The sequence below is a fragment of the Sylvia atricapilla genome, chromosome 20 (assembly GCF_009819655.1).
Source record: "Sylvia atricapilla isolate bSylAtr1 chromosome 20, bSylAtr1.pri, whole genome shotgun sequence".
In the NCBI taxonomy this organism is placed as follows: domain Eukaryota; kingdom Metazoa; phylum Chordata; class Aves; order Passeriformes; family Sylviidae; genus Sylvia; species Sylvia atricapilla.
This window is the reverse complement of record NC_089159.1, coordinates 3,028,991-3,056,856: the sequence shown is the minus strand read 5'-3', so window position 1 is coordinate 3,056,856 and position 27,866 is coordinate 3,028,991. Positions and strand designations below refer to the sequence as shown.

Here is a 27,866-nt window from a genome sequence, read left to right as displayed (position 1 = left end):
GATGGCTTGTTTGTCTGCATGTGCTGCCCCATGTCCCCATGGCTCCACGCTCCCAAAAACTAAAATGGCAGCCACAGGTGCATACAACATTGCTTGTCTGGGAGCCAGGACACACTGTTAGGGTCTGTCTCTTCTTCCTCTTCCCCATAACACTGTTTGTGCCTGGATCTGGTTCAGGAAGTGCCAAGCTGAGTCTATACCCCCAGCATGTGCTCCCTGCAAGCCATTGTGGTACCTATGGAAAACCTTCCAGCAAACACCATTCCTCCCAGCCCTGTGTGCTGTGGGTGTGCCAGTGAGTTTTCTGTCCTCCCCCCTTTACTAACCCACTTTTCCCAGTGATGCTGTGACAGGCATTTAAGCCCAGAACCCTCTTTCCCAGTATGGATTTTGCTTTCTGCTTTAGTCTGTGCAGTGCCACTGGTATTTGGAGTAGCTTAAAGGATGCTGTAGAGAGACAGGCTGCCACTTTGAGGTGCTTTGTGTCCTCAGTAGCAAGGCAATGGACATGGGGGCTGGGGGAGGTGTTCATGGGGATGGAGCAGTATCCCTCCTTGGAGGTGCTGATATCCAGGGGGGTGGTGTTTTGGGGCTGTAAGAAGCACTCCTTGAAGATGCTGGAGGGGTGCAAGATCACACTCAGCTCCTGGGCAAAGCTTCTTCAGGGTGGCTGGGCTTGTTTCTTCTCCCAGTTTCAAATCACTGGCCTTGGGTAGAGGTTAAGGTAATTCCTCCCATCTTGAGGAAAAATAGCATTTTGCTTTGAATCGGTTTGGGGGGCTCTGTCTGGGTCAACAGGTTATCAGAGGATGAGGCAGAGTGGCTGAAATAAATCCTATTTAAATATTTACCTGCCCCCTATAAAGTAGTTCTGTGTTCACCTGCTGTGGCTGTATGTGCAGTGAAGAGCTGTGCTGAGTGCTCAGCAGCTCCCTGGCACAGCATTCACACCCTTGCTGCACCCCTTGCCTAATTGCTTCCCACCCATTTAAGAGGAACTGATTGAGAAATGAATTCACAGTCCCAAGGGTCCAAATGCAGATGCTGTGATCGCTGTGGAGTGAGGAGGTATGAGGGTAAGTGTGCTGCTTGCTGTACTTTTGGCTGGAGCAAGAGATAATTAGGGGGTTTTGGTGTTGGGGTGATTTGATGTTTGAAAATTCTCTCTTTTTATTGGTTCCTACAAGTTTTGTAGCATATGAGGCTGCGTGGGTCTTGACAGGGTTTGGGTCTGTGCTCAGCAACGTCCTGAACTGGGGTGATGGAGAGGCTGAGTTGGTCTCTGTGGCACATCCCTTCTTTGCCCATCCCATGGAGGGTTCCCATTTGCAACAAGCCCGTGTACAAAAACTAAGCTGTGAACCCCAAAAAATAAGCCATATCCCCACTGTCTTCCGTGTCACAAGATGATCTTCCTTTAGTCAGCCCCCCAAATCTCTTTCTCTGAGAGCCCAGACCCTGGTATAATGTCTCCTGGAAGCACCACCAGCCAGGAGCTAAGCAGGATCAAGGCACCACTCACAGGCACACACCCTCATGGCTTCACGATGCAGATATATTTATTTTCTGTTATTTATGAGGTGCCTGAGCCAAGCTCTTCATTTGCCTGGAGGCAAGGAAGCAGGGTGCTTTATGGCTGCTTTGGCACCCCAGTCCTGCCCTGGGCACCCCAGGAAGTGGTGGGTACTGGACCTTGGGTGCTTATTTCCCTGCCCTTGCATCTCAAGCAGGCTCAGAATTTGGGACGCTGCTTCTCTTGGCGCTTTGTCGGGCGCCAGAGCTGCCGATTAAGGGAAACGTGCCACAAGGCAGGTTTGCTTTGCAGGATTAAAAGCAAATAAATATTTATGCATTATGCAAAGCAGCTCTGATAAGATATGTGTGTCATTGGGAATTTGAAGCAGTTTCGACTTGGCCCTGAGATGAAGGGGCGTGCGTGTCGATGTGGTGTGGGGGCTTAAAGGGACGGGTCTTCTCCTGCTGCAGAAAAATAGAAATAGAGAGAGAAAAACAGGGGGGTTCTTGCTTCCTGGGCTGCTGTGGTCTTGGGTTTCACCATCTCCTGCATCCTTGTGTCTTTAGCTGCAAAAATGGAGAAGAGCCAGGGAGAGAGAGCAGTGCAGGCAGCATTTTGGATGCAAATATAATGCTGGCCCCGCTCCTAATATTCACTGTGTTTACATGTAAATGCAAACAACTGTTGACTTAGTTTCAATAGATAATGTATTTCATAACACAATGGAAATGAGAATTAAGCTGGAATTTAGCAGGAGGGAACATGTGTTTCTGCAAGACCTTGGGCTCTGCTGGCCCCATGGTGTTGGGGGACACCTCTGCCAATGATTCCCCTGGCTAATCCTTTCTGAAACAGTGTGAGCAGGACAGGGGCAGGGCTGGGTGGCTGCAGGTTCAGGGAGCTGAGCTGACCCACTGCCATACAGGGGGTTTAGGGCCAGGGCTGATCTGGGCCAGTTTCTTCCTGGGAAAGAAGAAAAAAAGAAAGGCCTCATGTGCTGTGGAGTGGGTCGAGGTGTCAGGGAAGGGAAATGTTGTCCCAAGCTGCCATGTTTGAGCCTCAGTGATGACAAGTCCTGGGAAGGAGGAGGTATCAACAGCCACGTCACCTTGTCCCGACGTGACTCCGAGCAGAAACACGTGGGAGAGGACCTGCCTTGTTTTCGGGCCAGGTCCTGGCCAGCCCCCAGCCATCCTCACAGGGCTCCCTGGGGCCAGCCCAGACAGCCTTTGAGTCAGGGCTGTGATCAGAGCCACTCCCACGGCATCTGCCCTGGGCTGGCACACCCCCCTCCCACTCCACGGCAGTCCAAGTCCCTCTGGGAGCCCCAGGTGAGACCCTGGCACCATGGCAAAGCCCTCAGGATGCTGCGCTGTGCTGCCAGGTGAAGGTGCCCATGTCTTCACACTGTTCCTCTGAGCCCCCAGGGGCAGAGGTGTTGCTGGGGGGTTGCAACCAGCAACTGTCCCTGTGTGTGGGTCTGTCCCATCCATCTGTCCCTGTCCCTGGTGAGCTGCCATCAGCACAGCTTATGGCGCTCAGGGCTCAGTATTAAGAAAGCCAAGCCTTTGTGGATGTGGGGGTAACCTTGTGGTGTACGCCCAGGGTGTATTAGACATTGGAGAATCTCCCCACAGGAGTTCTGGAGATGGTCACACTGGTGGGGACACCTTGGCTGGAGGTGGCATGGCTCTACCAGCCAGTGGGGCCCCTTGAGCTGCAAAGCAGGACTCAGTGTTTCTGCCACAGTTGGGATGCTGGGCTGCATCCTGGTGTCCCCACCTGGGGATGGTGGCAGCTGTGACACCCACAGCTCTTTGGGTCTGCAGCAGCAGTGACATTGGGCCTTGACAGTACTCAGCACTGGCAGAGTTTGCAGGTTTTGGGGCTGGTGTCATGGCCAGAGGCTGCCTGGGGAGGAAATGGGGATCCTGGCTGGCTGTGCCTCTGTCAATACCTGCCTCACTTGACAGGTCATACCAGGGCGGGTGCATGCTTGGCTTCACCCAGGACTCCTCCACTGCCAGTGTGAGTCACCTGCCCTGTGCAGGATGCCCAGTTCTAGGCAGGCATTGAGGCTGTGGGTGGCAGGCAGCTGCTGGCATTATCTCTCTACACACATGCTCCCAGCTGTGGGGCTGGGATGACCCAGGACCTGCTCTCACCTTTGTGACTCATCCCATAAGATAAAATAAGGGAGAAGGGAGCAGGGAGCTGACAGGAGTGGGAAATTCAGGACATGGGATGCTCCCATCTCTGAGCCTTTTTTCATCCCTTTAAAAAGCCATTTTATTTTTTTTTAATGAGTTTATTTATGTAGCCAGCCTGGATTAGCAAACAGCCCGTCTTGTAACACATGGAATACTCAGTACTGAGATGCCAGTAACCAGAGAGAAATACTAGAGATAAAATTAAACATAATGAGATTATGTGGTATCTCTCTGTCAGGGACCACCTTATGCAGAGCAAACTAATTGCCTGTGCAGAGCAGAAAGTGGGTGATGAGCAGTGTCTGGGAGCTAGGGAGGGGCTGGTGCCATCAACAGCAGCTTTGCAAAAGAAAAAAGCGTTGGAGTTGAGTGCTGAGGAGCAAGATGAGGAGCCCAACAGCATTTGGGGGACTGGGATGGAGCATCCTCTGCTCAGCCCTTGTGGACTTATTGTCCCCAGCAATGAGTTGCTGCTGCTAGGTTTTTGTATATTTGCAGTTTGAGTAGCCTTTTGCTAGATAATAATTGAAATTAATTAATAATAATAATAATAATAATAATAATAATAATCTGGAGCAGTGTCTGGTTAGAAGGACAAGGTGAACATGCCAGTTGAGGCAAGAGCCAGGATAGGGCATTGGTGGTTCAGAGAAAGCAAACCCCTTACCAGGGTGTGGGGCTAGGGCTGCAACACCAGGGGCATCATATATATGGGATTTTTCCTTAATTTAGTGGGGAGAAAAAATATTTTCCAAAAGCAAAAAAGCACATGTCTGCGTAATATAAAATTCAAGTTAGGCTCTTGGTGATTTCATGGAAAACAACAGGCTTTTTATATTGGCTCTTGGGGTAGGAGGAGAGCAGGCTAGAATAAAGATTTACAGTCTTTGGGAGATTAAAGGCCCTTGGTACATTGTTCAAATACCACGAGATTAGTTTCCAAGGAGACGGATACCAGTTGCCATAGGCACCGGGGGCCAGGAATTAGGATTGCGATTTTTTATCCTGATCACGCAACCAGTAGCTGAATGCTGTTAAAACTGGGCTTTAAATAACCCCAGTGTGAGTGTATGCACTGCCAAACCAGAGCCAGGGAAGAGAGTCTGCCTGCCTTCCTCCTGCTCCAGCACCCACTCAGCCATGCAAGCTGGGACCCAAGTGCTGGTGGAGGGGTGCAAGGGGGTACAGGGCTGGGAGCCCAGGTTGGTGCAATCCCAGGACTTGCCTTGCAGGTTATCCTATGGCTTCTGAGCTCATTTCACCTCATTTTTTCCACTGAGCAAGGGATTGCCAGCATCATCTTGCAGTAACCAGCAGTCATGATGGTGCAGGAGCTAGGGATCATCATAGATTCATGGAATCATGTGGTTTGAAAGGGACCTTAAAGGTCATCTAGTTCCACCCCCACCCCTGACATGGGCAAGGACACCTTCCACTAGACCAGTGGGATGTACCAAGGGGTAGAATTATCAGCCTGCTAATTTTGGCTTCCCCATGCCATTTGCTTCTGGGAAGTGCAACCTGAGCCCTGGCGTTTGAGGTGCCGGATCTGCATCTCCTTCTAGGAACTGCCAGGCAGCGTGCTTTTGTATGGGAAGGGGTGCTGAGCTCCCTGATTGCAGGCTGAGTTCTGGGGCTGAGCATCTCCCTGGGGAGGGAGGCTCAGCTCTGAGAGCCGTGCAGGCACCCAGGTCCCTGTGGCTGGCTAGTTCTGCTCCCCCAGCAGCCACCATGAAGCTCATTGTGGCCTCACTGACCCCAGCCAGTGGGGTTGCTGGGGCAGGATCCAGCTTTCCATCAGCATCCCTCCCTGCTATGGTGGGAATGCTCCAATTAACACTCTTCCCCCCACCCCCCCCCCCCCGCCTCCTTGTTTTTCTTTAAAATTTCTTTAATAAATGAAGGAGCAGTTGCTGGAAGCAAGAGCTTCTGTGCCTGCCTGCCGTGAGATTGCAGCGTGGAAACTTGTCTGGAGCTGAAAGCAGTGCTGCTGGAGCTCCACAGGCACAGTGATCCCCCAGCAGCTGCCATGCCATGGAAGTGTTTATCCTGGGGGAGATGAGATACAGCTTCTGAAGGGCACTTGATCCTCTTCTATCTCTCTTTGCACTAGACAGAAGCCTACTATGATTTTACTATATTATATTAAGGTATGCATCTAGGATAGGCTTAAGGAAATCAAGGTGGCAGCAGAATGCAATGCCCTGGTTGGAGACAGAAAGTGAAAATTCCTATGGTAGACACTTTTCCCTTTGGGAGCCCCCCACTTTGCTCTTTGCTTCTTTTATAAGTGGGACTAAACCACAGCAGGTGCCAGACTATCCAGGAGAGCAGAGCTGAGGCAGTGATGCTGGTGAATGTTGTGGTGCCAGTGTCTGTGTGAGGGGGTTTTCCAGCACGTGCCTTGGGATTTGTAGATAAAATTAAACAAGGAATGAGGTATTTGGTCATGAGAACTTGCTCTGCTCTGTGCTACCCACTTGGAAGGAAACAGGCAGGGGAGATAGAGGGTTTGGGGGAGCCAACAGAGGCAGTGAGGTATGAGCTGGTAGCACAGTGGGGACACAAAGCAGTGCCTGCATCCTCACTGTGCTGGTAGCACTGTGGTCCAGACTGCACCAGAGGGTGTTTTCCCCCCCAGCTCTGCTGCTTTCAGTCTTTGGAGAAAGGTATCACCTTGAAAAGCTGGTATCAGCTTGAAACCTTTCAGTCCTGGAAAAGCTGGCAGCCCAGGGCTTGGACAGGAGCTCTCTTTGCTGGGTTAGGAACTGGCTGCATGGGCCAGAGTGGAGGTGAATGGTGCTGCATCCAGCTGGGGACAGTCACCAGTGGTGTCCCTCAGGGGTCTGTGCTGGGGCCAGTCCTGTTTAATATCTTCACTGATATTGACTCTGGATTGAGTCCACCACCAGTAAATTTGTAGATGACACTAAGCTGGGAGTGTGTGTCCATCTGTTGGAGGATAGGAGGGTCCTGCAAAGGGATCTGGACGAAATCATGGGTCCAACAATATGAAATTTAACAAGTCCAAGTGCTGAGTTCTGCACTTTGGCCACAACAACCCCCAACAAACAGGCTGGGGACAGAGTGTCAGGCACAAAGAGACCTGGGGGCACTAATAACACCAGCTGGACATGAGGCAGCAGTGTGCCCAGGTGGCCAAGAAGGCCAATGGCTCCTGGCCTGGATCAGGAATGGTGTGGCCAGCAGGAGCAGGGAGGTCATTCTGCCCCTGTGCTCTGCACTGGTGAGGCCACACCTGGAGTGCTGTGTCCAGCTCTGGGATCTCAGTTTAGGATGGACACTGAGTGCTGTGTCCAGCTCTGGGTGTCTCAGTTTAGGGAGGACACTGAGTGCTGTGTCCAGCTCTGGGATCTCAGTTTAGGATGGACACTGAGTGCTGTGTCCAGCTCTGGGATCTCAGTTTAGGATGGACACTGAGTGCTGTGTCCAGCTCTGGGTGTCTCAGTTTAGGGAGGACACTGAGTGCTGTGTCCAGCTCTGGGATCTCAGTTTAGGATGGACACTGAGTGCTGTGTCCAGCTCTGGGATCTCAGTTCAGGAAGGACATTGAGACCCTTGAGCACGTCCAGAGGAGGCCACGAGGCTGCTGAGGGGCTGGGAACACAAACCCTGTAAGGAATGGCTGAGGGAGCTGGGGTTGTTCAGCCTGGAGAAAAGGAGACTCAGAGGTGACCTTATCACTCCCTACAACTCCCTGAACGGTGGCTGTGGCCAGGTTTGTCTCTTTTCCCAGGCAACCACTGACAGAATGAGAGGACACAGCCTTAAGCTGTGCCAGGGGAAGTTTAGGTTAGACATCAGGAAAAGCTCCTTCACTGAAAGAGTGACTGGGTGCTGGAATCCTCTGCCCAGAGAGGGGATGGAGTCACCATCCCTGAATGAGTTTAAAAAAGGACTGGATGTGGCACTCAGTGCCATGCTTTAGTTGATGAAGAGGAATTCTTGGATGTGTGGAGAGATATGGCAGCAGTTATGGGGCAACAGTTGGACCAGGTTTGGGGCTAGGGTTGCATGGACACCCTTGTTTAGGGAACCAGATATGTCCTCAGCAGATGCTTATCACACTGGGGGTGTGTGGCAGCATGGCACCTGGGGTCCCTGAAAACCCAGAGCTCCTTGCTTGTCCCAAGAGGGCTGTGGTGCAGGGGCACCCACACAGGGCATGGATTAGGGATGTTTAGGTTGTTTAGACAGCTGAGGGTATTTCTGGGCTTTTTGTGAGTGCCCTGGAGCACAGTAACATCTGCTGTACCACTGCATTGGTGCTAATGGAGCCGCTCACCAACCATCTGTTAGGGACACCGTAAACCATCCTGGCATGGGCATGAGTTGCATGGTTTGAGATGGAGATGATGTGGCACAGAGGCTGAAGGCTGGCACTGAATTAGGGGTAAGGGATTAGGGTTTAGCTGGGCAGGACAGGTGAGTTAAAGCAAATTGCCCATGTGGAGCAGGTATCTCCACTGCTGCAGCAAAACCCCAAGGACAGCTCTTTGACAAGCAGGGGACCGTGTCACAGTGCTTCTGCATCCAAGATGGCTTTGATCACAGCTGCTCCACAGATACCTGTTTTACCTTTAGCAATTAGAAAAACCCCACAAATGGCAATTCAAGGCAGGTCCCTACCCTAGCTTTTGCCCTTGCTGTGGCTGATGTGGTTTCCAGGGCTCTTTGCTCAAATGGCTCCAGCTCACCAGGCACCTCACTGATCACAACTACCTGCAAAAAAGGGACCTCCAAAGTCCCTGAGATGGAGTGGGACAGGGAAATACCCTCTGAGTCACTGCCCCTTCCTCATTGGTGGGATAACCCTTATTGTGGGTTCTGCCTCAAAGTGATGTCCCTGGATGGGACACGGGGATGGGCCCCTCACTTGGAGCAGGGACACCTGTCCTGGTACTAAAAGGACATTATTTCTCCCGTTGGCTCCAATCAGGATGACTCCTGATCCATTTTAAAACATGTTTAATGATAGCCAGGGCAAATTGCCTAAGTATCTTCCAGAGTGTAAGCTTTAAAAATTCCTTTAAATACTCCCTCTTGGAGTAATAGGCAATTAAAAATAAAATCATTGTCATCTCATCAGTATGTTCATGGGTTGGTGGTGTCCTCCCAGCAGATGAGCTTGAGGGTACTGGTCCTGCTCCTTGGTCCTGGGAGGATGGAGATGCCTGAATGTGGTGCCCAACATCCTGTAGTCTGTCAGGTGGCCAAGAAACCCAAGTACCTCTAAAAGTCTCCCACCCCCAGCTGTGCTTTCCTCTGTTCTAATGTACCCCCAGGCTGCCCCAGGAGGGTCAAGGGCCTGCAATCCATGTGAAGACTGACTTGTAAAAGATATATATATGTATAAATCTATCTATCTATCTATATTTTTTTTCTTGAAGTGGGTTTGGTTCATTTGGGCCTCCCACCATCTCATCAGAATCACAGAGGCAACAGGTAGAATTTTCCTGGAAAAATGAATAAGGATAATTTCCTGCCACTATTGTGTGGAACTGTGGGCAGGCCCAGTGCAATGCTGATTTTTTTTTCTTTCTTCTTTTTTTCTTTTTTTTAACCCCCAGCATGCTGAATAGCCAAAGCTCTCGTTAATTCCTATTCCTGTTTAGCTCCCTGAACAGGGAACTTGTCCACACCATCGGAGGCTTTGTGCAGTCTGGGTGGGCAGGGATGGGGGATTTTCATGGGGATGTTGGGATCTCCACAGGGCAAGCAGGCAGCAGTGGCAGCAGGTCTTTTAGGGCTCTCTGTGATGTTTCCTACCTTTTTTCTTCTCCCTCGCTGGGTGCTGGGTCTGAGCCAGTGCTCTTCAACCTGTTGCCCTTGGGTGTAGTTGGTAGTTTAAGGGTTGAGCTGAAATATGTGACCTTGACATGCACCAATGGGTTTGGGTCAGGGCCCCAGACTGAGGATGCTTTTCCCCGAGATGTTTTTGAGATCTGATGCCCTTCCCTGGTCCTCAGTACAAGAGATGCTTCACATGGTGGGAATGGACAGAATTATATTTGTAAGACACAGTATACCAGCAGGAAAAAAACCAAATTAATTAGTTTAAACCCAGTATGTTCTAGGCCAGTTTGGACAGGGCTTTAAGCAGCTGGTCTTGCAGAAAGTGGCTCTGCCCATGGCAGGGTACTGGAAAGTGATGGACTTTTAAGGTCCCTTACAAACCAAACCATTCCATGATTCTGTGATTCAGTATTGGTACCAAAACCCCAGTGTTGGTAGAAGTCAGTGTAACAAGTAGCAATAGTGGGATGTGCTCCATCCCTCCTGGGCATTTAGTTGTTCCCATCTCACAGCGTCTCCCACTCTGCCCTGGGTTTGGTCCTGGGTAATTCCCAAAAAAGGGGTCATTGCTTTGCCCTTTTTTGCTGACCAGGGTGGCCCAGAGAAGTGGAAGTATTGGGACAGCCAGTAATTCAGTCCAGATTTGCAGGTCCTGGAAACATTCAGCTTCCCTTGAGGAATGAGGTTTTGGGGATTTATGCTGTATAAGGCTTTCATGCACAGCAAGGTGAGGGGCAAGGGGAGGATGGTGGTGGAGGGTGTGATTCAAGGACTGTGGCAGTGTGGAAACACCAGCTTAGCTTAATAAATAAGATGCTGTTGCTTCTGGGTGTGACATGGGGTTGAAAATCATTGTAAGACTTCAGAAGATATGGAAGGAGGAGGATGAAAACTCTTCCATTCTTAACACCAGGAGTTACCCTGCCAGTTCAGTCTTTGCATGGGCCAGAGGAAAACTGTGCAAGCTGCTGGATCACATAAACCCCCTCTACTTCTCCTAATGGGACATGTTCATAATTTGAGGGGTATAATAACAGCTTTCTGACATGAAATTTCCTTTGGAGGGTTGTCATTGGCTTACTGGTGGGGTTCTTTGTACTGTTTTGTTAGCTCCATAGGATTTGGAAACGGTGATGTGGGATGCCCGGCTGGAGGATGTTTATCTTGGTGAGATGCTGCCCCATGGAAATGTTAGAGGGACTGGTGAGAGGATGTGCCTCCTGTGGGTGCAGGGCTGGGGAGCCCCTGGCCCATTCCACAGAAATTCATGAGCCTCCCCAGTGCCTGGTTTTTCCTTTGCTGCAGCACAGGTGATTCATGAGTGAAACTGCCCCGGAGCCAAGTTTCTAATCTTTCCCAGGATTATCAAGGGACATGTTGTAAGAGCCAAGCAGGAGATGACATCCTGTGCCAGCTGTTACACAGCACCCTGCTCTCCTGAGATTACTTTGTGGATGAGAAATAATTAAGAAAATAATAAAATTTGTCAAAATTTTTTTTTAAATCCCTAAACCCCATAAAAACAGTCTGCAAATGTTTGCTTTGTCCCCACGACAGTGGTGTGATGGTCCCTGAGCCAGCCTTTGCTCCTGGGGGTGAGACTCAGTTTGCAGAGGTGTGATGGGACTGTACCTGGAGCAGGACCCCTGTGGAAGGTGACATTGACCCTTTGGTAGTGTCTCAGGGAGAGATTTCAGTAGGACAGGCACGTGGAGCCCCAGGAAGTGGGGCAGACTGCTCTGCACCCATCCTACCCACCTTGCTCTTTGTGGCCAGCCCCAACTGCTGTAAGAATGGTTTACCCTAGTTTTCCTGAAGAGTACTTTCCCTTTAATTAGACAAACAACTTCAAGCCCTATGTCTTAATTTGATTTAAATAAGCCTAGCACTTGCTAGCGAAGTTTTCTTTCTCCCCTTTTATTCCACCCTTTTGTAAATCCACTGTAATGCTATTTGTGACCACAAATGATTAAAAGCTTTACTGGAATATTGTCCCCCCCACACCCCTTAAAATCTCATTGTGTTACTTGGGCCATCTTTTTGTTATGTCTTTTTTCTTGTTGAGTGATTCTTGCTTTTGCTTGCAAAACAGTGAGCCAGGGGAAAGGGATTTTTTTTGTCCCAATCTCTTGCAGTATAGGAAGGGGATGCAGGGACCCTGCCCCACTTCCCCTTGATGTTACCCCATCTTTCCTATTGGTTCCCTCTCTGCAGCCAGATCCAGCTTGTGGCTTTGCTTTTTGCAGCCAAGAGAGGAGCAACTCTTCCCTGGAAGTGCTGATTCCTGTGGGAGGCCGTGGCTGAGCAGGTTGGTGCAGCTAGAGCTCCTTGAGTGGATGCAACCAGCCCCACCAAGGCAGGGACTGGTTCTCCAAAATGCTGCTAGAAGGCAGCAGAATGTCCATGCCATAGCAGCCATATTTAATAATGAATAGGGCTCTCAGAAACATGTGTGGGCATCAAAGTAAAGCTGTTTTCTAAGCAAGTGCTTGGGGGAGTTCAGAAGGGAGTGATGCTCCCTGGAGCAAGGCAATGGCTGGTGCCCAGCACTGGCACCACCAGCACCTTGCTGTTTCCTGCCAATTGCAACAAAGCCTCTCCTACAACACAGCATCCATGAGAATATGGAATCTCAAGTTCCCTGCTCCTGCAGAGCTGTGCTCAGGAAGCTGCTCAGGAGCTTGCAGATGAAATGTGCTCTTGTCTGTCTGTCTGTCCATCCATGCATGCACAAACTGCAGGGCTGGAGCAAGGCAGATTGCTTCCTGGTGTTGCTGCAGCTTCTTGTGATGATAAAGCTGGAGGTGCCTGGCAGAGATCTGTCCCCAGCATGGGGACACCTGGGGTCTGTGCCCAGCTGCAGGACCATATGTTCAGTTTCCTGCTTTATTTTCCAAACTGATGCCTAGTTAAGCCAGGTTCTTTCCCCCAAGATCATCATGGAGGAGATGTCCGTCAGCTTTGTTAAAAAGTGTCAGATGGTGGGAAAAGGATTTTCCTGGGCGACTGTTGGTGTGGCTGAGGTTCCAGCTCTGCTGTCTGGAGATGCCAGTGGAGCCTCAGCACTGCTTGGCTGCTTTCAAGAGCTGGCAACGTGGGGAAAATCCTGGAGGGCTCATCCAGAGCAATTCCTGAAATTCAGTCATTACTCTTTAATGGGATTTATCTCCCCTTTTCATTAGCTTGTTGCAGATCCTTATAAAAGTTTGCCCAGAAAAGCTATGGCTGTCCCAGCACCTGGGATAGTGGAAGGTGTCCCTGCCCATGGCAGGGGGTTGGAATGAGATGATCTTTAAGGTCCTTTGCAACCCAAACTGTTCTGTGATTCTTTCTTAACATGTGTGCGCTCAGGCACCTGCAGAGATGCCAGTGTGGGGGAGCTTGTTATTTTGGGCTAAAATCCAGCATTTCCCCAGTTTCATGGGGCAGCACAGCTCTACTTTGCATTCAAATTCCTTCTGCTTGGACACAGGTGCAAACTAGGGCAGGAAGGTGAATTTGGGGATTTGCTGTTGCCTTTAACCCATGTTTTCAGTGAGGCTGGGCAGCTGTGGTTATCGACTGAGTGGCAAATTGAGTTATGTGCAGGCAGCTCCATTCATATTCCCCACCTTCTGCCCATCCGGCCTTGTTAGGGATTCTCCAGGCTCTTTCATCCATTTGCAAGCACATGATTTATGATCTGGGTTCAAGTGGCTTATGAGCTAACTTGCTGCCCTTTATTTGCAGGATTAAAGCTGGGTGGTGTGACACTGCCCTCCAGATGGAGGGGATGGCTGGGAGGGCTGTGTTGGGTGTTGGGGGTGATGCTGTCTGGAGTGTGGGTGTCCCAGCATGGGTGTTTTGAGCAGGGTGAGACCTTGCCTTAGTTCCTGCAGCATTTGCTTTACTGTGAGTCGAGATGAGACATGAACACTGAGGTGCAGAAACCTGATGCTGTTGCTGCACTTGTAGCAGGGTCACAGCATTTTTCCCTATTTGGCTGTGAGGGATGGAGATTCTGGGGCTGAGCCTCTTTTCAGATATGTGGTCCCTACACGCCACCTTGTCCTGTTCCCTGCCACCAAGGACTGCAAAGTTGGGTGATTTGATTAGGGAACCTCTTGCCATGAGCTGCATCTCTCCCTTGGGGTGAAAGCAGAGCACCTTGTGACTTTGACCTGTTTCAGGGATGTTTTTTGGGTGGCAGGCTCTCCTCTTGCCCAGGATTTGGAGTGGGAGGTGCAAGGATGGTTAGCACAGTGTCTTTGTGGGGGCAGAGCCATCACCCCCTGCACAGACCCTGGGCACAGGAGTGCTCTGTGTCCACTTCAGCACCACATCCTCTGACTTGCATGGCCACAGGCTGGACATCTGGGGTGTCCCACCATGCTGTCCAGTGGCCCCTGCACGATGGTGGCATCTCCTCGAGGGTGAGCTCCAAATGCAGAGATGATCTGGCTACCACTGGTACACGCAGCATCGGCTCCAGGGTTTGATCACAGCTCAACAGCTTCTGAGGCTGTCTGCCTTTAGCAGAGGACTCATGGGGACTGTGGGGCTCAGGCTGCTCTGGCCTCTCTGCATGCCTCAGTTTCCCCTGTGTACCTGTGGCACGTTGCTCCCGTAGCACACAATGGTACTGGGGCTTCTGTGGTGAAGCCCAGCTCCAGCTCTGTTAGTAACAGTGATGCATAGCTCTTTTATTTTTTTCTATTTTCAGGTGAATATGGCCTTGGCAGGGAAGCCTTTAGATGTGACACTCACCACCTCCAGAGCTGACCAATGGAATATGGTTTTTCCCCAGAGAGATGAAATCATCACCAGCTTAGTGTCTGCCTTAGACTCCATGGTAAGAGGCCAGTGGCACCCCAGTCCCCATCCCCCTCCCTCCTTTTGGCCTCCATTTAGCGAGGCTGTCTGGGTGCAGGGCTGGCACAGGATGCCTGGTGAGCTCATTCCGCTCTCCTCTGCTGCTGGAAAGCCCAGGGAACTGCTGAGAAATAAGAACCCTTTCCTGCCCTGACAGCCATAAGGATCATAAAGTCAGCACAAGTTAATCTCAGATGTGTATTGTTTTCCTATTAATATTTATGTTGGTATCAACTGGCTGAAGGGTGGTTGGCGCTTTTTTTTCTTGCTGTTTTACCGATGTTACCGTGAGCATTTACACAACAGCAGAACAATGGCTTTTTATCTCTGAGAACAAAGAAAAGAACTTTCATATCTTTTGACGTAGAATTCCCAGTGGAAACCTTGCCTAAGTCAGCCGTGCTTACATAAACAAGATAACTGTCTGGATTAAGTCTCGTGGACCAGAGCTAATCTTATTTTTAACTGTGAATGTGATCAAGAAGGGAAAGCGGATGTGTAGTAACAAATGTCTAATGCAATGAGATGTGCTAAATAGCTCTCTCTTTTTAAAGTCAAGTCATATGTAATGTATTTATCTAGGATATGTTTTCCTCTCTATGCGGGGAGAGGTTTTTTCATTAATACCAATTGCCTTCTCTTTGACATCACCACCCCACTAAGGAGCAGGTTCCCTGGAGCCTACGCACCCCAAGCAGCTTTGATGATTTATATACATGCCATCCTGTACAGCAAATTATGTTACCATAGTTTGGCTTCTTAACGAATATACATTATTATGCAGTCCTTATTAGGTGCTTACACTGAGGCCAGGGAGCCAAGCTGCTCCTGAAATTCAGCCTTTATTCCAGCCCTTCACCAATGGCAGGCTCTGTGCTCACTGAAACCTAGCTGCCTGTGTGCCCTAGTAAATAAACCACAGGGCCATGTGCATGTCTCCAAGCAGGCTTAGGGTTTGGATTTTTTCTGCATCCAAATCTCACATATCTTAGTTTTTGTGTTTATTTTTTGAGTGTTGTACTTTTTGAGCAAAGTACTCGTCTTTTCGACTGGGTTTTGAAAGGAGGTTTCTTTAAAATATCTGTTTTGTGGGATTTGATTCAATGTCTCCTTGAAGAAGTGAGCAGGAGGTAAAATGACCTAGTATTGGAAGCTGGTTTAAGCCCACACCAGTGAAGCTCATTGTATTTGTGTGCAGGGAGCTCAGGGGGGTTGGTCCATGTAACCCCTCTGCTATCCTGCTCTCTCCTTGGCTGCCAGCATCCTCCAACTCCTCTGTGGGGTTGTTGATGTGTCTGACCAGGGCTGATGATGAGAAAAAAACCCCTTTTTTACCCATTTAAATCATGACCTGGGGATAGCATCTTCCTAGCACCAGTGCTGTAACTGTCGGAATATGACTCAGGCTGCTGGCACTGAGTAACTATTATAATAGAAAAAATACTAATAAAAATGCATATACATGTGTATTATGTAGAGCAGGAAGGGCATGTTACATAAAATGGATTAATGGAAGAAGTTTTTTCCATCTCTTTATTGTTTTGCATAACTGTACAAGAAGAATCGTTCAACTAATCTGGACTTTGACCATATTAGTGTTCTGCAGCTGAAATAAGATTCCTGTGTTCCTTATTCCATTAGAGCTGGTGGAAAAATGCAAATTGTTATCGGTTGTGGTGTGGGTTTTTTGTTAGATTTTTTTTTACAGGAACGTTTTCTTTTAAAGAAATGCAATAAAATGTTTATTTTTAGGATAGGAAAAAGTGAAATAAAACGATGGGTAAATAGTTCTTGTTTTCCAGCTGGGTATTTTTGTAGAGCTGTAAAGTCACTGAAATTTTTAGAGGATTGTCATAAACCCACAGTGAAATTCTGACATAAACCAGAACGCTGGTGTGATGGGAAGGGAGAAATAAAACCCAAACCCCACTGGGAAATGGTGAGAGGTGGGAAGCAGGGATGTGTTCCGTGCTGTGCTGACCCGGTGCCGCCCGCAGTGCTCGGCGCTCTCCAAGCTGAACGCAGAGGTGGCCTGCATCGCCGTCCACGAGGAGAGCGCCTTCGTGCTGGGCACTGAGAAGGGAAGGGTCTTCCTCAGCGCCCGCAAGGAGCTGCAGGCTGACTTCCAGAAGTTTTGCAGTGAGTATCCTCACCAACACCCACGTCCGTGCCAAGGTTGGTGCTCCGGTCGTGCCAGCTCCTGCATGGAGGGGTTGTGGTTTGGGGGCAGCACGGTGCTGTCTGTCAGTGCATGGGGCTGGGTGGTGTTTGAAGGGATGGAGAAGTTGGGAGGGAACTGCAGCCAGAGCCTCTTCACTGCCAGGGAGGGCTTTGCATGCCCTGACTCTTCTCTCGTCCATCCCTGAGGTGGCTCAGGGCTGGAATGCTGCTCTGCTGCCCTGCTGCTCTTAGCCTACGGCAGTGCTGCCAGAGCACTGGAGTATTCTTTGAGGACTTAGCAGAAATAGTTTCTCCTAGTGATCTTCCCAGAAGCAGAAGGGCTTTCTTGGTCCAAGGCTTTTTTCCTGGTTTTTGGAAAAATAGGAATGGATTTGGTAGCTAGAAGTGTTGGTTGTGGAGTTGCTTATATTTTTGAGGGATGAAAATTAGTAGCAGGATACCTTGAGCAGGAGCTGTGTTCCTCCAGTCTCAGATCAGATTCACCAAGTATCTGAGGGATACCTGTGTGTTGCAAGCCTTCTGTCCCAGTTCTGTACCTCTGCCAGTTTCCAAAAAACACTCTGGGAGCTGAAGGGAGGTGGGAGCCATTCTGTGAATGGAGACTTTGTTTCTTGGACAGCATCATCCCCATCATGCAAGCTGCTGCTTTCCTCATTCAGTGCAGGAGCTGGAATGGGATTTGGTTTTGGTGGTGCTGAGGACACCAGACCCAGATCTGTTCTACAGTGGGATGTCAGTGGAGAGAAATACATGGTGTTGACAGAAACCACGTAGGTGCTTAATCCATTGGAGAGATTGTTCAGGAAGGGTTTGCTCTGGTAGTAGCTGTGCTATGAAGCCGCCCAGGTCACTGTCTGATTGAGTTGTTCACTGCATGGCTCTGCAGGAGCAGGTCTCTGCCATGGCTCTGCCCAGCCCCTCCTCCTGCTGCCCTGGGCAGCTGCTGCCCAACTCCACTATTGCATCCTCTCACAACAGACACTGTAGTTATCCTCCACTGTATTCTGCAGGACAGGAGACATTGGGGGGATGTTTCCTGTGTTCATGGGGAATTCTGCCTTCCCACCACCCACAAGATATGGATGGTAGTGGGGTGGCCAAAGGGAGGGAACTCCCTTGTGTTTCCTCAGGCTGAGAGAGGTTGTTCAGTCTGGAGAAGAGTCTGGAGAATCCTGAGAGCCCCTTCCAGTAACTAAAGGGGACTTATATAAAAGAGGGAGAGTGACTTTTTGCCCAGGCAGGTAATGATAGAACAAGGGACAATGGTTTTCAACTAAAAGGGGAGAGATTTAAATTAGATGTTAGTAGGAAATTCTTCTTTTGAGTGTTATGGGCTACTGGGATAGGTTGCCCAGAAAAGCTGCAGCTGTTCCATCTCTGGAAGTGTTCAAGGCCAGGTTGAACAGGGCTTGGAGCAACCTGGTCTAGTGGAAGGTGTCCCTACCCATGGCAGGGGATTGGAATCAGATGGTCTTTATGGTCTCTTTTGACCCAAACTGTTCTCTGATTCTGTGATATATCCTGGTTGATGACCTACCACTGTCCAGGGGCAAAGCACCTGGCACTAGATCCTGATTCCCCTCTCTTTGGTTTCATTTTTTGTCAAAAAGAAACAGTCATGTCTGGTTGAAAACAGAAATCTTGAGCGTGGGGTTTGAGTAAAGTGGATGATGCTGCAGACAGGGTGAAATGTGGTAACTGTCTTGAGTGGTACAGGCCCAGGCTCAACTCCACTCCATAAAGCCCTTAAAACTGGCACACAGTGGAGAGTGTCCCAGGAAGTGCCTCTGATTTCTTGCTGCCCTCTTAGAAAGATCTGAATTAATCTAAAGCAGACATCACTTGGAGATGTAAGAAGCCTCTTATCTCTTTGGGACACAGACCTTGCTTGAACACCCTCCTTTATTTGAACCTCTGGTTCTGCCTTTCTTGTTGCTCGGAGGGAATTGACAGTGATCAGAATTCATGTCAGGGGAGGAGGGAGAGGCAACACTTGGAAGATGCAGATGCAAATGCATTTCACAACCTTGGTAAAACACCCCAGAAAAGTTTCTCAGGGCCTGTTTCACCATGCTGTGGGAGGCATGTGGAGCCTTACAGGGGGTGGCATGGTGACTGTTTACTTTCCTGTGTCTAGTTCTCTCTGTATCCCATGTTGCTCTTGACCCATTTTCTGTGGTGTCCCAGCCATGGACTTTTTCCACAGAAGGATCTTTGAGCTCCTTCTTGAGCACCCCAGCAGCATCCAGGTTTGCCAGTAGGAGTCTGTTGAGGATGATGAAGGAATTAGTCCTTTGTCACCGAAAATCCCTTGCAAATTACTGTGGATAGAACAGCAATAATGCATTTGTAGTGTTTGATTTTCTGTGCATTTAGAGATGCAAAGAAGTCAGTGTTGAAGATATGCTTTATTTGAAGTTTAATGGGGGAAATTAGCAGGAAATAGCTGGTATTACTGAGCTACATGATGCTGAAGGGTAAAAAAAGCCTCCAAGAAAGGCGGATTTTCTTTTCCTGAGAGATTGAAGGCTAAGCAGATTGAAACCAGAGACTAGAAATGAGCTGCCCAATTAGTCATAACTGTTTCAGTCTGGCTGAGTGGGAAAAGCCAGGGAAAAGAGGGCAGGCAGCAGATGACTGACCCTGCTGCTGGCACCACTGCCTATTGCCAGTGCCTTTCCCTGTACGTTGTGGGCTGCTGGGATCAACCCAGTGTGATCTCATCCAAGCTGGGGCCTGAGGTGGGTGGGAGACCTGGGACAGCTGCCTGCAGCCAGAGGGGTCACCCCTTCTCACCACAGTGACTCCTGTTTTCTCCTCTCCCCCCGCAGGAATCCAGCAGAGGAAGGAGCAGGACGCAGAGGTGCAGAAGAAGGCAAAGGAGTGCGGGCAAAGGGTGCTCAGGGTCTCCCCGGACCAGGGATCAGATGTGTACCTCCTCAGGAAGATGGTAGAGGAAGTGTTTGATGTGCTTTATAGTAAGAACCTTCATGCTTCCCTTTGGGGATATGGAATGTCCCTGGGGCTCACTGAGCTGCCCAGCACTGCCACCAGCTGTGGCTTTCATCACCAGCCCGGCTCCTTGGCGTGGGAGCAGGTGCCTGGCAGGGGCAGCATGGTGAAATGTGCTCCTGTATGGAGTTAGCACTGCATTGAGATGGGATTTGGCCACTGCTTCTTAGTTTTCCAGTGCCTCAAACTGAGACAAAAAATTCCCTGTGCTGGATGAAGCATCCTTTGTCTCTCCTGACCAGGGGAAGCCTCTGTGATGCCCTGAATGGGATTTCCAAGCACAGCTTTGTCCCTCCCACTGCATCCACAACACCTCTTTCATAGCACTGTGTTGGAGCTCTGCAGATTTGCTCCCTCTTTTCCCTGGCAAGTCTATTTAAAAAGAAAACAGATGATTTTCTAGCACGTGGCCCTGCAGCCCCAACTTCAAGAGATGAGGTGGTGCCATTCCAGCACATGCATCATCCCCAGCAGTAAAGCTTCTGCAATTAAATATAGATGACCATATGGCTGTTGGTATGGAACCCAGTGGGTTGCAAAGCTCCTTCCAGGCCCAATCTGCAGTGAGCAGCAGCAGCACCTTCTTGCTCACAAGGACCCACTGGAACCCCCATGGAGTGGCTGGCAGCAGTGGCTGTGCTGCTGGCTCATCCTCTGGCAGCACCTCTAGAGCTAGTCAGGGTAGGAAAAGCAATACTGGCTTGGGAAAACGAGCCCAAATTATTCCCCCATGTTGCTGAGTGAGTTGTGTTGGTTCTGCATGATGCTTTGGGGGAGTTCAGGCCCTGTGGCTGGACCAGCTGCAGAACTGGGTGTTTGGCTTTTCTGGCTGCAGCTCCCCATCACCATCTGAGATTCAGGGCCTGCTAGAGCCCTGCTGGGGTTATGCAGTTCTCCCTGAGAGCAAAGTGCAGGCTTTGTCCCTGTTTGTGTATGTGATTTGGGAATGGGCATTCCCACACAACAGAACGGGGGTAACGGGAGCTACCACCAGCTACTCTGGGCTCACATGCAGGAGTTGCTGCTGCTGGCTGTTGTTAGTGTCTTCCACAGGCTTCACAGACAGAAAAGGGAGATGGCATCCCTTCTCCCCTGGGACAGACAGTCACTGAAATTTTCTGAAGCCACTTAAAGGACTTAGAGGCAATATTCCCATTAATGGGAGCAATCAGATCTTATTTCTGCCTTCCAAAGGCTGGGCCCAAGAATGAAGGAAGGGATGATGCAGAAGAACCAAGGGAACAGAATGGAGAAGGTGTTTTTTGCTGGTGAATTCCCTCTCCAAGCTGCAGGTCTCATTGTCCTGCCGCTGGGACAGTGCCAAACTTTGCTGTCCTCTTGGGAATATGTGAATTACTAAAATCTGACATACAATAAATATATAATTGCATTAGAAAATCTTGATCAGGGTGCATCTGCATGGGGTTCATGAGCCAGGCAGCCCATCCATTGGATGATTAGTAAAGCTCTTTACAGTTTCAAGTGTATGGAGGTGCATGGGGACACACTGGCCACGTCCTCCAGCCAGCATGGCCAGCATCACCATAGCAGAAGAAGGTTGGGCATCTCTAGGACAGTAGTTTTGGCTTTGGCCATTACTGGGTGTAATTCTGCCTTTGCTGGTGCTTCAGTAATATCAGCTGTTTCCATCCTTGAACCGCTCTGTGGTGAAATCTGACAAAGATGCTTGCTGCCCTCTCTTCATTCCCACTGGGAAGAGCCTCTCCTGGTTGAGTGGGGACAAATACACAGGAGACAGTAGATGCCCCAGGGTGATTCTGTTTGTAACACTGAGAGGACTCTGAGAGTTTAACAATTATGATTCTTAGGGCTTTTTTTTTTTATCCTTTCATCAATAAGGATTGGAAGCAAAAAATCTTTTAAAATGCTCAGTCAAAAAGATTCCCTCCAGAGCTGGGTAATCTCTGCACCAACAGGATGACTGATTACCAATGGCTTATATTAAACAGACATTAATGATGATTATTGTCTCTTTAGCTAAACCACGAGTCTCTGCACAGCAGCACAAGACTTCTGGAGGTCACCTTGACAATAACATGGTCTCCATAAAAATATGTTCAGGGATTTCTTGAGTATTGGGTTGATAAGGAGCCACTGAGGACATTGAGAGCTTCTCCCAATCATGAAGAGAGGTGATGAGGGGAGGTGGAGAGCTGCTAGAGGCAGCACATTGGGGCAGGGAAACTGTCAGCTTGCAGAAAGTAAACTCATGGTGTCATGGTTCAAAGGCTTATTTTAAATGTTTCATTATTTGCTCAATTAAAATATTACCAACCCTCCCTATAAGAAGCCTTAATGGCTCGTGCAAGTTGCACATTGTTAGTTATAACACATTCCTTCAAAGGATATGTTGAAGAAATCACTTTCTTCACAAAGTGTCACAAGATTTGTAGTGTTTCTGTAGGATCTTTTGGTACTGGGTGTGGTTTTTTTTTGGTTTCTTTTAAGAAGAGAAGAAAAATAGAAATGGAAAAGGAGATCCACAGTATAAAATCCCTCAACAACTTAAAGGTCTCATAATCTTCTCTGTCTGCCCCTCAGCCTGGAGATGAAGGTGCAGGCACTGTATCATGCCACCAGGTGTTCTCCATCTGCACACTGCTTTGCCAGACAGGTTGCATGCCTGGATGGCTGTTTCTTGTGCTTCATGCTTTCAGCACCATGTTTATTGACCACAGTGGCTTGAGTGGGTTTCCAAAGTAATTTTTCCCCAGAGAATAGCTTGAGGGTTTTTTGGCCATTCGTTGAAATCTTTCAGAGCAGGCTGTTTTTCTGATGGTGTTTTGCCTGCAGAGCATAGTGAGGCAGCCCTGGTTTGGGCACACAAGCTCTTTATCTGGTTTAGAAAATCCCTATATAATGGCAATGCTCCCTGCTTGCCAGGGAAGAGAAAGCAATTTGTACCTGACTCCTTAGGGAAATTTTGGTGTCATTTGGTGTGAAATGGAGCCAGAGGCCCATGGTGGGGACATGGTGGAACTAACTTGCCAATGTTGAGGGGAGCTGGTGAGAGTTCTGGGCTGCTGGAGGTGATTGTGCAGTCAAATGTGTTGATGTTCACGCTGTCTGTGAATAGTGGGATGGAGGGAGATTATTGGTTTGGGGTTTTTCCCTTGTCTGTCAAAGTGAGTCAAAGCTGCTTGACAGCAACAGCAATCAAACTGCTTTCCGTTCTTCCAGGAGGTAAAATAAGAAAACTGACTAGAAATGAGGTTCCCAGAATATCTCAGTAAGCATGAGATAAAAATCATTGCGAGCTCCTCTGCCTCCTTTGTCAGCCCTTGGCTCCCTCCCACCTTGCTGATGGCCATGTACCTCACTGGCATATGGCTGGGCACTCCCAGGGGTGGGCTTGTGCCAAGTGACCCCAACCGAGGATTCTGCTGTGAAACCTGAATGATGAGACATCTGCTTATTGGCTTTTTATGAGCTTTTTATTAATTAGTGCTTTTAGAAGGGAATTGGAATGCCTTGCATGCTAAGTGCGAAGGTAGGAATGGGTTTTTTTTTTCTCCGAATGATTCTGTTGGTATTTCTTGCTCCTGCATTTACCCAGCCCAGCCATGGTCAGGGGCACAGGGTGTTTGTCAGTAGAGTGTAACTCTGTCCCCTCCCCAGGTGAAGCCATGGGGAAGAGCAGCGTGGTCCCTCTGCCGTACGAGAGGTTCCTGAAAGAGCCGAGCTCGCTGGCAGTCACCGGCCTGCCCGAGGGGATCAGCTTTAAGAAACCCCTGGAGTACGATGTGAAATCCCTGATGGCCATCCTGGAGCACAGCCACAGCATCCGCTTCAGGCTAAAAAGGTAATTCTGGGGACCTCCAAGGAGCAAGAGAGCAGTGAGCCCTTGGGATGGTGTGTCATACAACACTGGCAGATGATGATTTTGTGTGGCACAGGCAGGAGGGTCCCTCCCATGTCCCAGATTCTCCTCGAGACCCATAAACCTGGGCCCAGCCATGCCAAATCCAGCCTTGCACAGAGATTTGTTCGTGCTGGGGGGCTAGAGTCCATTTCAGACTCGTTTCTATAAAAAGTGTGTGTAAACATGCACATTAACTGCATCTTTTTATGTGTCTCTGCCAAAATTTCCACTGCGGTAAGCTAAGTGCTTTTCTATCTCCAGAGGGATTTCCAGGGTAAATGCTGCAAGTGTCTTCGCAGGCTGAAATGGGTTTTTTAATGCCAGGCAAGGAGGGAAGTGGGGGACTGCAGCAGAGCAAACTCCCCCTTTTGGCCACATTTACACAAGGGGTTCAGTAGTTTTAGGTGCATTTCCCCTGCATTTGCCTGGCTGGCAGCACCTCAGATCCATTCAGAAAAATGCTGAGCATGACCAAATACCTCCTCTAAAGGCTTGATGCTTCTGGAAAATCAGGCTGAGACAGCTAAAAGTAGGGCACGCAGAATCTGAGCTGTCTGTGAGCTTGTGGCTCCCTGTCTCACGTGGAGCAGGTTGGTTTCTTCAGGCTGAAACTCATTTGTGGGCTGACTGATCTCCCCCTTGAATGTGCCATGGGTGCTGGGGGCTGGCATAGGCAATGGAGCCAAGTGATTGTGGTCATTAAAAGTTTTACCCCTTAAATGCTCTAGGCATGGAGCTGGGCAGCTTGGTCCTAGGTAATAAAAATGCTTTGAGCTACTGTAAGAGTAACCAGCTCCACTTAAAAAAGACGAGAACCATTTATGTGCCTGAAGATGCTCAGGAGTTTGAGTGATGGATGTAACTTCTGAATCATAGAACAGAAGTACAGACTGGTTTGTATTGGAAGGGACCTTAAAGACCATCTCATTCCAAGCCCCTGCCATGGGCAAGGACACCTTCCACTATCCCAGGTTGCTCCAAGCCCCATCCAACATTGCCTTGAACACTTCCAGGGATGGGGCAGCACAGCTTCTCTGGGAAACATGGCAGGGCCTCACCACCCACACAGGGAAGAATTTCTTCCTAACATCCAATTCAAACCAACCCGTTTTCAGTTTGATGCTGTTCCCTATTGTCCTGTAACTCCCTGCCTTTGTCAAAAGTCCCTTTCCAGCTCTCCAGTACCTTTGGGTAAAAGAAGGCCAGAGAATGTTCTCCCCAGAGCCTTCTCTTCTCCAGGCTGGACAATCTCAGCTCTGTCAAGCCTTTCCACATAGGAGAGGTGCTCTAACCCTGGAACTGTCTCCATGGCTCTCCTCATCAGGAAGCCTGGCAGCTGGTGGTGCAGCATGTCCCACCCTCCCAGGCACGGCCCCTCTTCCCTGTCCACATCCTCGCTTGTTGCAGCTTAGCGGTGCCACCGCGGGCCCGAAGGAACCTGTTTTTTCCCTCCTCTTCTCCCTTCCTTCCCCTCAGGCCAGCAGATGAGCCCAGCCGAGAGCCCAACCCCAACATCGAGTTAACTTGTTCCTCCCTCGCCTCCAAGGGCAGCCGAGACTCTGGTGCCAACGGCCCCGTGGCCAAAGCCGCCGCCCAGGACGCGCCCTCGGCCATTGCCATCACCAACTTCCTCTACGGCGTCTCGCTGCCCGGCCCCGCCGCCGTGGACCTGAAGCAGGAGGCGTCCCCGGGGCTGCCCGGGCCCACGGCCGAGGCGCTGCTGGCCCGGCCCACGGGGGAGCTGAAGGTGCCTTCCTCACAGGACTACAGCGACTGCTGTGGTAATAGCCTGCCCTTCGCTCCCAAACCAGTGCACAGCCCGCCCCTGCGGGCAGGCTGGGGGGGTTGATGTGGGGGTTTTTTGGGTGAAAAGTAGTGTAGAGCTTGGCCTGTGTGGAGATGAGTAGAGCAGTGCCATGCTGCAAGGTGCTGACAGGGCACACCTCTGTCTTTGCCCCAGAATGACAGGTTCTGCACCACCAGATCTGTATGGAAATGAGTAGAGCAGTGCCATGCTGCACTGCTCCAGCCCTTCCCTAGGTGCTTGTAAGGTGCTGACAGGACACAAGTATATTTTTGCCCCAAAATGACGGGTGCTGCACCACCAGGCCTTTGTGGAAATGAGTAGAGCCCTTGCCACACTGCGCTGCTCCAGCCCTTCCCTGGGTGCCTGCAAGGTGCTGACAGGGCACACCTCTGTCTTTGCCCCAGAATGACGGGTGCTGCACCACCTGGCCAGAAAGGCAGCAGGAGTGGGGATGGCAGGGGATGGTCCGGCCAGCACCGCAGCAGGTGTCACAGGCCAGGGTGCATGGAGGAGAGACAGAAGGGTTGATACGGGACAGCATCCAGGGTCTTGTTGTGGTGCTTGGAGCACTGGTCAGGCTCTCATCAGCCCTTTCTTCTTGTCTCCCCTCTTGTCCAGGACAGAAATCATCAGTCTCCGGAGGTCCCCTCATCCAGAATGTGCACTCATCCAAGCGCATCCTCTTCTCCATCGTCCATGACAAGACAGGTCTGTGTCCTGCTGCAGCATTAAAGGCAGCTGGCAGCCTTAGGGAAAGGTTTCCCCTCACCACATCTCTCCCCAGCAGTCTCCCAGCCTTCTCCACGCTCTGCAGGGACCTGGCAGTGCTGGAGGCGATGCATCTCGCATTGGAGCCAAGGCCTTTCTCTGCTCTGGTCCATCCCTGCCATTCCAAGATGCTTCTAGTGGTCCCTGAGCACTGCTGGCTGGCTGGGAGTTCCCATTTCTGCTTCCTGCACAGGGAACCAAGGCATGGCTTTGGCAGGGGCTGTTTGCCCCAGCTGCAAGCAGCACATACCTGCTGAAAACTTGGCATTATTTCAAAATGGTTGAAACCCACTAATCTCGGTGGGATTCTGCAGCAGTGCCAGGGGGGATCAGCAGTGGGAAGGAGACTGCCATTTCCCCACCTCCATGGCACCCAAGGGCAATGCAGCCTAAAAACCCATGCCTGCCTTAAAGAGGAGAAAAAATACGGGTGGGAAGGTTGGGAAAGAGGAGAAGATTGAAAAGATACACTTGTGAAAGGGCTGTACCTTTCAAGGGTTCATTCCAGGTGGAGTTGGCTCTGTCCAAGAGGGTCTTTCATTCCAGGGCTGAGAGATTTTATGGGGTCATTTCTTAGGAATCTGCTTGGCACGTGCCAAGGAGAGTGCTTAGGTCTAGGGTTGGAGAGGCCCAGACCTTGTCTGCCAGCCTGGCAGAATTTGCTCAGGAACAGGGAAATAATTTTTAAAGTCTTGTTCCTGCTTCGCAGCACTTTGCAGGAAAAAAGTGCATCTGCTGTGTATGAACCATATGGAAGTTTCTTATTTCTTGTATTTTGTTTTGATAGATAAGTGGGACAGTTTTATAAAAGAAACTGAAGACATCAACACCCTTAGGGAGTGCGTGCAAATTCTTTTTAACAGCAGATATGGTGAGTAGGAGTTAATATCCCATTATGCATCTGCAGTGCTTGTGGATTGCATATCATTATATAGCAATCATTTTTGTTCCCTAACACAGCAGCAGAAGCCATATGCTAGAGCTCCCTGCTCTTCCTAACACATTTAGCTCAGCAGATCCCAGTCTCCTGAAGGTTATGTCAATATTTCTGTTTGGAACCCCTCACCACTGTCAAGGAATTTATAACTGGGCTGTAAAGCAGCCCTGTCTGGGAATGTGGCATGTTGGATCATAGCACTGGGGCACCAGGAGTGGTGGCAATTTGGCCCTTCTACATACATGTAGCAGGTAAAAAGAAGGTGGTTGTTGCAGCTGCTTTTTTCTCCATCTGCACAGCTTGCATATGTTGTTGGTGCTCCCTTTGCCATGGGCAGTGCTTTTGGTGTAGCTCCTGGGCATCTGGGCAGGTGGAAGCTTGGGAAACCACTTGGGGCATGTGGGCTCTTCAACTGTGCCATCCCAATCAGGCTGTATAATTCTGAGTTACAGATGGGCTGTAGATGTGTGCAGTGTCACCTGTGAGTTGTATATGGGCTTGAGACAAGCCCTTTAACTTGTGATTTATATGTGTGGTGCTGGAGTGTGTCCAAAAGGTAACAGAGCTTAGGAAGAATCTGGAGCACGATCTGATGAGGAGCAGCTGAGGGAGCTGTGGGGGCTCAGCCCAGAGAAAAGGAGGCTCAGGGGGCACATTCCCACTCCCTACAGTTAGCTGAAGGAGGTTGTACCCAGGTGAGACTCAGTTTCTTCTCCCAGGTGACAAGTGATAGAATTAGAGGAAATTGCTTCAAGCTGCTCCGGGGAAGGTTTAGATTGGACACTGGGGAAAATTTCTTCCCTGAAAGGATGGTCAGGCCCTGGCACAGGCTGTCCAGGGTTGTGATGGAGTCACTATACCTTGAAATGTTCAAAAAAGCATAT

The 27,866-nt window shown here is 49.8% G+C and overlaps 1 protein-coding gene across 7 annotated transcripts in view; it reads left to right on the top strand.

The window, feature by feature from the left end:
* Nucleotides 1-27,866, top strand: part of GTF2IRD1 (GTF2I repeat domain containing 1) — a 69,607-nt gene that overhangs the window by 9,293 nt on the left and 32,448 nt on the right. For all 7 annotated transcript variants that reach the window (XM_066333156.1, XM_066333155.1, XM_066333151.1 and 4 more), the window contains exons 2-8: nt 14,246-14,374; nt 16,392-16,533; nt 19,407-19,553; nt 23,227-23,410; nt 24,947-25,251; nt 25,896-25,985; nt 26,833-26,916. In XM_066333156.1, the coding sequence (XP_066189253.1) occupies nt 14,252-14,374; nt 16,392-16,533; nt 19,407-19,553; nt 23,227-23,410; nt 24,947-25,251; nt 25,896-25,985; nt 26,833-26,916 (1,075 nt within the window). In that variant the 5' untranslated portion in view covers nt 14,246-14,251. The remainder of the gene's footprint in view (nt 1-14,245; nt 14,375-16,391; nt 16,534-19,406; nt 19,554-23,226; nt 23,411-24,946; nt 25,252-25,895; nt 25,986-26,832; nt 26,917-27,866) is intronic.